The 9,785-nt window shown below is 38.5% G+C and overlaps 1 protein-coding gene across 1 annotated transcript; it reads left to right on the top strand.

Annotated features, from left to right (window-relative positions):
• The first annotated feature begins 2,128 nt into the window (after positions 1-2,128).
• Positions 2,129-5,387, top strand: LOC108142819 (cationic amino acid transporter 4). Its single transcript, XM_017266880.2, has 2 exons — positions 2,129-2,437; positions 3,149-5,387. The coding sequence occupies exons 1-2, from the start codon at positions 2,296-2,298 to the stop codon at positions 5,023-5,025; spliced, it is 2,019 nt and encodes a 672-aa protein (XP_017122369.1). The 5' UTR covers positions 2,129-2,295; the 3' UTR covers positions 5,026-5,387.
• Positions 5,388-9,785: the final 4,398 nt, after the last annotated feature.

Here is a 9,785-nt window from a genome sequence, read left to right as displayed (position 1 = left end):
GAGATGGGGATGGGGATGGAGATGTTGTCATGCAACTACAGCCGGCATTGCGGACAGGTTGACGCCAATTCCGATGCCTGGTCATCCCTAACAGGTATTAGTATTCAAAGTTTTGGAAGCCCAGCGTCCGCTTCGTGATGCTGATAGATTTTAGCCAAATGGCAACGGTCATGGCGAGATGGTGATGGTAAGTCAGCGATCGTAGCTGTCGCCATGGGAAGAATACGGATGGAGATGGATGGTAAGGTAATTCCCTTAGCCATAGTCACTCTAGGCCCGAACCCGATCCCAAACCCGAACCCAATCCCAAACTCAAACCTAAGTCAGTACCCATATGCATGCACGATCGCATCGCGATAGCTGAGGTGCCAAAGTCGCTTCTGCCTTTGACAAACATCACGTAACCTAGACAGCAACTCAATTGCACCCGGTACTCGCCGAGTCCAATGGCATTTTGTCCTCAGTCAATTGACACTATTGATTACCAATTAATTAAAATCGAGTTCACAGAAAGACGATCAAATATGTGGAATTCTCAAAACAAATTTCGGACATTCAAAATATTATATCCACATTTTCTAACATGGCTTTGAGTTTTTGTATAACAATACATTGCTTACCATGTTTTTCTTAATTTTGAAAAAGATGTCACGGCCATTAAAATTTAACTCAAATATTATATGGCATATTTTTATGTATTGAGCTCTTTCGATATGAGTTTCCAACATCTTCCAAAGTTACAGACATTTAATAGACGTTTCCTAGATTAAAATTATTAAAAAATTTAAGGGATATAATGTAGTTTCTTTATTATGTATAATAGTTTCCTACTAACCGGGTATCTTCTATTCGACTATAAATTATTTGCTAGGTTTTTCTTTCATGTTAACAAAAAATCATGCCTTAATACATTGCACTTAACTTCGGTTGATTAGGCTATTCAAAACTTAATGAAATGTTTGGTGGCTCACACATAAAACCACAAACTTATGGTTATACGATTTTGGACTCATCAAGGGTGTGACAAAATATCTATTGCGTGGATCAACAAAGATCACATATTCTTGCATACAGTCGGCGGCACTGGCTAAACAAATACGCGAAATTTAGTCATTACCGGACATACTTTAACATAAAAATAGGCAAGAGTTAACAACACTTGATCTTCAACATGTTTTGATAGTTCAGACACACCTTCTTTGCGAATAAAATTAATTTTGCTGCTTAACAAACAAGAAAATATTAAGTACATATTTATGTGCTTGCCTTTTGACGTTTAAGTTGTTATAATATATTATTTATAATAATTGTAGACCTAAGCCAATTAGGCGACCACTTAAAATTAGTAACTAAATTGTAAATTGTGATTAAACAATTACACAATCTCTATTTTATAATTTATTCTTCTATTAACATATAAACTGTTTTGAACATGGCGCCCTAATTGGTTTAAGTTTAAGATTTATGAACTGTCCAATCATTTGTAAAACCATTTGTTATAATCAACGTCTAACAACATTCCATCTATAAATGTCAGTAAATTGATTAGCATGGTGCAATAACTGTCTTCTCGAAGAAAAGGCTTGTGGATATTTCATTTCCGGTTTTGGAACACCAACACAAACAAGTTTTGAATATATTGAAGTGGTTTTTAAAAGTATGCTACAGAAATGAATCATAATTTTGTTGTGGCTTAAAAATATTTAGTCTTTAATGAAACACAATCAAGTTGTATACTTTAGGGGCTATCTTTAGACAAATTAATTAGTAAAGTATGGTTTTAATCTATTAAAGTTTAAACGCTTAAGTTGTATATTAAAATATATGGTACAATTTTAAGGAAAATTTTATTTAATTCTTACAAATTGTGTATTATAAATATTTTTTTTGTGTTTAATAATATGAAAGCATTATAATATTCCTTGCAAAACCACAACTTCAAAAACTATTTCTTTTTATTTTATTATTATGGATATGTTACCAAACAACAGGGTAACATTGTATATTTTTGGAAAATCATTTAGTGTAACATTTTTTTATCGCACTTCAAATAAAGCTCACTGATAAAAGCTGATTCCTGTGCGTGGGCAAACATTCTGCAAGTGAAAATGGAGCTTTCGAAATTGATGCAAAAATCGATACAGTCACAGCTGTTTGTGTACAACAAGTGAAAGTGTCCCGAGTGCCGCAAAATATACTCCCAAAAAAATAGCATAAAATCCCAGAGTTTTGAACTCAAAAAGTGCCTGTGAGGCGTGAATACCTTCGGAGTTGGTTCTCATCGATTCATCCAGAATGCCGAGCTCCAGACGTGCCATTCTGAAGCACATATTGTCGGGAATATGCACCAAGATGAATCGCACCAAGTCGGTGCCCACTGACGTCATGGAAACGCCGCTCAACCGATGCCTCAACACCTTCGACATCGCTCTGTTGGGTAATTGATTATAAATCAATAGATAACCGGCTTGTTTCTATGTTTTTACCTTTTTAAAGGAACAGTTTGTTAAGTTTCTAAAGGTCTCACGTGATATATTTCATGCTTTTTTGGGAAAACATATGCCAGCGTAAGGTGTAGAGTTAGGGGAACTTAAAGATACTCCAATTGGGATTTAAACAAGGACTTCCAAATTTTGAACATGAAATAACGAATGGGTTTCAAAAGATTTATATCCTTGACTCTCTTGAAGATGTTCTTTTCAAACACTAAATCGTTTTACTATATGATTAATTTGCAAGAAAATTGTTTTTTAATATTTGAAGAATTATTGTTACAGACATAGAATATAAAGAAATCTAGGTTTAGTCAAACTGTAGATATATATCTACAAATAAACCCAAGATACACCCAGAAAAAATTTAAAATATTTTAGGAAACATTTCTTTAAATTAGGAAAAATTTCTTATTTTAGAAATAAAAATCAATACGTGGGTTAGGCAGTAATTTCTGAATTAATGAGTTTATAAGAAATTATCTTTTTTGAGTGTACGGCTTAAAACCTCCAGAGATTTCAAAACACTCCATATGGGGATAAAATATGACTTTGCCTATCTACACTGTATGCCTCCTAAATTATTGCCTTGGAGTCCCCCGAAATTTGAGCAGCATCCCGTGTGAATAACACTTGTTTGTACCATTTACCCGCAGGCATTGGCCATATGGTTGGCGCTGGCATCTACGTGCTGACCGGAACGGTGGCCAAGGAAATGGCCGGACCCGGCATCATATTATCCTTCATCCTGGCCGGCTTTATATCCATGATGGCTGCCCTGTGCTATGCGGAATTCGGGACACGGGTGCCCAAAGCGGGATCCGCGTATGTGTACACGTACATCTCGATGGGTGAGTTCTGGGCCTTCGTCATCGGCTGGAATATCCTGCTGGAGCACATGCTGGGAGCAGCATCGGTGGCCCGGGCCTGGAGTGGCTACGTGGACTCGATGCTGGGTGGTTGGATTGGTAACACCACGCTGGAGCTGACTGGTGGGATCCATGAGCCCGGTCTGGCCCAGTATCCGGACATCCTGGCCTTTCTGGTCTGCATCGTGTATGCGGCTGCTTTGGCCGGAGGCGTGAAGGCCACGGCCATGTTCAACAGTCTGCTCACCCTGGTCAATATAGCCGTGATGGTGCTGGTCATCAGCGTGGGATTCTGGTATGCGGACAGCAAGAATTGGTCCGAGGCGGAGGGCGGATTCCTGCCCTACGGCATTGGGGGAGTCATCGCGGGAGCGGCCACCTGTTTCTATGCATTTGTGGGCTTCGATTCGATAGCCACCTCGGGGGAGGAGGCCAAGAACCCTTCGGTTTCCATACCAGTGGCCACAGTGATCTCCCTGTTCGTGGTGACCGTGGGCTACATCCTGGTGAGTGCCGCCCTTACCCTCATGATACCCATTAGCGAGATCAATCCGGCTGCCTCGCTGCCGGAGGCCTTTGGCCAATTGAACCTGTCCTGGGCCAAGTACCTGATCTCCATTGGAGCGTTGTGTGGCATGACCACCACCCTGCTGGGATCACTGTTCGCCCTGCCCCGGTGCATGTACGCCATGGCCTCGGACGGACTGCTCTTCAGTTGCTTCGGCAAGATCAACCCCACCACCCAGGTGCCGCTGCTCAATCTGGTGGTTTCCGGCCTGCTGAGTGCCTGTCTCGCCCTGGTCTTCGATCTGGCCAAGCTGGTGGAGTTCATGTCGATCGGCACCCTGCTGGCCTACACCATCGTCTCGGCCAGTGTGATCATCTTGCGGTACAGACCCATGGAGCGGATCCACACGACGATCAGGGTACCAGCGGTGGCCGGAAGTCCCGACGACGACGACGACGATGACGACGGGGATGAGGATGTGGCATCGCAGTCCAGCATAGACACGTCCTCGCCCACAAGTGAGATGATCGAGGAGGTGCTGGCGGGCAGGCTGAAGGCGCAGTTCAGGTGCCTGGAACCTCTGCTGGGGCGCTTTGAACCCGGTTCCGTGGTCTCCGTGGCCGTAATGCTGTTCATCTGCCTGAGCTTCGCCATCTGTGTGGAGCTGAAGGTGTCGTGGACGCAACTCTACACGGGCACCTGGTGGGCCCTGCTCATCTACGGATTCATCATCTTCGCGGCCAGCACTTGTGTGGCAGTAATAGCTGTCCACAACCAGAACACCCGTGGCATGATCTTCAAAGTACCCCTGGTACCGTTCGTTCCGGCCCTGGGAATCTTCTGTAACATCCTGCTGATGGTCCATCTGGATGCCGTGACCTGGGTGAGGTTCTTCGTCTGGGTCTGCATCGGAATGGTGGTGTATTTCCTCTACGGGATTCGGAACAGCAAAGAGGGCGAGATCTGCTCCTCGTACTCCATTCTGATGACCACCTCGGAGGCTGGGAAGGTCCCGTGGGGATCCTTCAAGGCGGCATCCGGCGGCAAAAAGGGCGGAAAGCACACCATCTTCGAGAGATTCACGGGTCGCAGCAAGGCGGAGGACAAGAAATCCATTGTGGAGGAGAGCGAAAACGAAATCTCCGGCTATTCCTAAGTCAATTCTTCCAATATGTATCCACGATTTCAGATCAAGGGACTAGAGACAAATATTTCGGCTACAGTTTCGCTTTTCAATTTGTGTTTATGATTCACTAAAAAATCAAATGTAAATAGCTAAATCTTCTTACTTACCTTTCCTTATTGATCAGTTCTGGGATTTTAAGAAATTATTTTGTAGTTTTTTACTTGATACCAAGAACAGTCCGATATGAAATATGTTGTATTTATTTTACTACTTTATTTTGTTGTTTACGGCAATGGTTTCGTGTCTGATTTTTTCAGCGTTATTGAACTAAAACTAAAACTGTTTGAAATCCCTGCTACAGGTGTACTTGAAATAAAAATCTCTATAAATCACCCATTCGAATTCTATGCATTCCGATAACCCAACGTTGAACGAGAACATATTGCTAAACTAATGATCGATGGAAATTTTGGTATATATTATAGCAACGTACCCTTACCACAATACAGTATAGCTGTCTACAGTGTATTATTCAAAACAACATGGCGAAAATGGTATTACACAAGACATATTTACTCTGCAAGCGTACAAAATAAATTTATTAAACGTTATGCACACACAGCATTTGTTAAACCATAGTACATACATACATGTCTTTAAATACCTATATATTTATATATATATATAACTGTGTAAATAAGCATATACAATATTATATATTTGAAAATATATTTATTGATGTATACATTTGTGGCTTGGTTTTCTCTTGGTATTAAACTTAATTGTTGTTATAATGAGTGAAAAACTATTTAATTGGGTAATGCTTTAATACCTAAGCGCAGAATGCGAGTTAAAAATATTCTCAAGAACTCAAGGTCAAGGTCAAGGTCAGGGAATACCAAAATATGTTTTGGTGACATCTTAAATCACAGGTCAGATAGAAATTTCATAAGAATATTACAGGGACCGATAATAATCATTATTTTTGTTTTTTTTTTTTTTGTTAAGAAAAAATCATCCAATTTTAATAGCCGCATAAGAAATTAAACTACGTTATTTGGTTGCTATTGAAATTATTTTTTTCAAATCCGCAATGATCATGTTTTTTTTATTTTTATTGATTTTTGAATCTTATATATTGTAAGCGACATTAACTTGCTTAAAAATATCACTCATTTGCAGCCGTTCTGTTCGGAATTATGGAATTACGGAATTATAAAAACCATTTGGACAACGGTTTACAGCATAAAAACTTTTTTCGTTTAAAAATTATTTCTATTTTCTGATTAATATAATAAAACCCAAAAAAAAATTAGAATTTTTAGCTAAATAAATAAAATTTCTACCGAAAATATCAGTCAGTAAATAGATTACCTTCATTTTTTGTTCTTTTTTCTCTGCTCGTGTACAGTTTATTTCATTTTTTAGGTCCTTCGAAGGCGTCCTTAAATCCAAAACTCCTACAGGCAGATAACCCTCCCTAATAAGAAGCGTAGGCGCATATGTTCAGCTGCAAGGATATCTGGGAATCTCAGCATCAGCCACAGGAAGCAGGTGGTGGTGTTGGTGCACAGGATCATTTATAGGTCCTTTTGGACCACTGCAGGCTGTATTTAGTGCGTAGAAGCGTAGAATTTCATTAAGGGATGCTGGATTAGTCGTTTCAAAGACTGAAATTTTCGTGTAAAAAACTTGTTTTTGGATTAACTGCTGCGGTACAGCAACAGATATACCGTGAATCTCAAAAGATTGCTTTAACTTTGATAGAAACCATACGGAGCAAACTTTTAGGCAAATTTAATTAACGTTCAACAAAAAATATGAAAAAAATAAACAAACTTTATTAGATTTCTGATTGCATGATTATATTATCGTTTATTGCGCATATCTTTTCTTTAAAATTTTCAAGTTTTTTTTTTTGTAAAAAAGTGTAACAATGATGACAATATAAAAAAAGAGGTTTTCCAGCTAGTTTAGTGTCACAAAAGAACAATGGACAGGGCTCATCCCGGGTGAAACAGGGTCGCGAGAAAATACAATGGGCAAATAAACGGCGCAATTACAAAATTGGGGAAAAGGGCCAAAGTTCGTTTGAATCTATAGTGAAAAATGAGAAAACTTGACAAAAATCCAGTCGAAACCCACCCCATATAGATAATATTAAGAATACTTTTCATTCATAAATGTGGATCGGCTTTACTTTGGTGTGGAAAAACTGTGAAATTGTTTTACCCTTTCAGAATGGGTTTCCGGAAAGCCAGGAAAAGCACATATGCATATCAAACCAACCTCTCAAGAAAGGGTATTCTTAATGAAACTATTTTGGATAATATTTTATTGAAAAATATCCTTTTGATAGCTCAAACAATTGTCATATAGGGGTTGACAGGGTTAATGGTGTTCTGCAGTCTGTACCTCACTTTCTTTTGTGTCCGAGTTGAGAATAAGGGGTTAATTTTTTCTTCAAAAATTCATTTTCCATGACAAACAATTTTTTTTTGCCAAGAGATCTGTAATATGAAATGCAGGGTAGCCGCTATTTGGGCTGAAGAAATCATTTTCACCTGGGAAATGCCGGTGCCACCCGTATTATAAATGTGTCGCAAATTACCAACCTTTACGTCCAGAAATGGCAATATTCTATATGGATCCTGGGAGATTTTTGCTACGGTTCCCACGCCGTGACTGGTAATAATATTTCCAAGCATGTGTGCGAGAAAACATCAATACTATTTCGACGGGGTATCTCTTTCATACAAATATTTTGGACAATGCCTAATCCTCGGCATGCTGGCATCTGGGAAATGCATCTGGGAAGAACTAAAACCCAGAAAAGGGCAGCAATTTTCACCACCTACGCATAAATGCGTGTGACCGGGAAAGTGTTTGCTGTATTTGAACCCATGCTTGTGTCCTTCAAACTGAATGGTATCTTTAAGACTACAAAAAATACAATTTCGATGTGAAAAATGTTTTGTTTTCGAAGCAAACTTACATCGGGAAATAGTTCATCTTGAATGGAACAAATATCAATGTTGTTCTGTGCCCGCACAACTAAAATAAAGTTCAATGGCATTACTCATTACATGGTTTTGTTTCTCTTTGTAGTAAAAAGAAAGTTTTAATGATTTCTATTAACAGTGGTTAAGCAGCTTGTCTAATGTTGGATAAGCTTTGGCTTTTTTTTGGCTTTTAAGTATGTTCACAGTAAATCATTTCGTCGGAAAATTCCCCTAAAAGTTTTAATCAGATCAAGTTCCCTTGCATGTTTTGCCGTCCACAGAGCGTCGCGTTTCCATGACAATTTATACACTTTTTTCGAACCAACCACCGCCTAGGTATGTGGTCATTGCACCTGATATTATTGTTGGCAATAAGCACTTTCTCCAAACACCGCCGACAACCTGTTGTGTTGTGTTGTGTTGTGTTGTATACTGCACGCTCGAAAGAGTGAGAGTGTATCTTCTGTGATGCCCGATTCGATTTACCGTTCGTAAATTGTATTTACACCGATCAGCTAATTTTTGATATGATTCCCGTCTTAAAAAAAATAACTGATTCATTTCGCTTACCAGTTTTTTAAATTTTATTATTTTTATACGTTTTTACTTATTTATGTAGATATAATTATCTTACAATTTATAGATAAGAATTTCGTGGCTTTGAATATACTCATGACTACTATCAGCTTTAATAAAAACATGTGATTGAGTTTCATAATTTTGTGAATATGCTTACTTCTAATTTATGATACCATTCAGTCTTTTATATTTTTTGTTTACTTTTAATCATATTTTTTGTTTGTTTAATTACTTGTATGACTTAAAATTTGTTTCTACTTAGGTTCCTTTGCAAGTGTAATCGGTGTGCTTATCACGTGCAACAGCTTAATCTACATTTTTTTATAAATGCCAAATCATCGCCATGCATCATGCATTTCCCATCCAAAACACCACTCACTTCGAGAACTTCACCTTCCATAATTTCGTGCGAATCTGAAACTTCGAAGTGAGTGTATAATAAAAAAAATCCTGCCCACCGGTATACAAGATATTCAAGTTTACGTGTGGTTGGTTGTTCAGGGAATGTCGTTCGTTGTGACGGGGGCTTCAAGTGGAGAATCAGGAAGGGGAATTTGGGATACGGAATCGCGAAGCGTCGTCATCCCGAATTGATGACGCAGCCGATGACGCATTCAGTTTGGCGACTTTAATATGGGGAGAGAAATCTAGATTTCATGCCAGCATGGCAACAACAAAATACCCGCTCACTCAGACAACAACAAAAGGCATGCGGAAATTTTAGCAAAGCTACATCCATTTCGTTCGCCGCGAGTCTCGTAAAAAAGTAACCGCTTTCCTAAGATATCTCAACCGAATCAGTATTTCGAATTTAAATTTAAAATGTAACGTATTCTTGGTGGGGCTTTAAGCACAGTGGGTCAAAGAGACTCTACGGTACAAATAATTTCATAAACTTGTATTTAGTTTATTTGTTTTGAGTGCAGTTGTTTTATACAGTCTGGTGAAATCGTACAATAGACTGGTGAAATTGAAGTAATCTGTTCATGTGAATATGGTTGGATCGTGTTTCAGTTACAACAAAATTTAATATTGTCTTTTATAATTTGTTGTTTACAATAAATGATAAGAATAATATTTTTGGGAAATATACTTTATTTAGCTAAAAATTAAGTGATTTTTAATAAGTTCAAAAGTACTTCCCTATCTATGAAAAATATATTGTGTTTTTTTTAAGTACGACATGCACTTTTTATTTTAGTTTTAGGT

This window comes from Drosophila elegans, unplaced genomic scaffold (genome assembly GCF_018152505.1).
Source record: "Drosophila elegans isolate 14027-0461.03 unplaced genomic scaffold, ASM1815250v1 contig_208, whole genome shotgun sequence".
Lineage (NCBI taxonomy): Eukaryota > Metazoa > Arthropoda > Insecta > Diptera > Drosophilidae > Drosophila > Drosophila elegans.
This window is presented reverse-complemented; position numbering and strand designations above follow the sequence as displayed.

Bases quoted from the DNA above. Each gene is read 5' to 3' on its own strand.
- LOC108142819 (XM_017266880.2), top strand. From the start codon at position 2,296: ATGCCGAGCTCCAGACGTGCCATTCTGAAGCACATATTGTCGGGAATA. The intron at 2,438-3,148 runs GTAATTGATTAT...ATTTACCCGCAG, and splicing joins CTTCGACATCGCTCTGTTGG to GCATTGGCCATATGGTTGGC.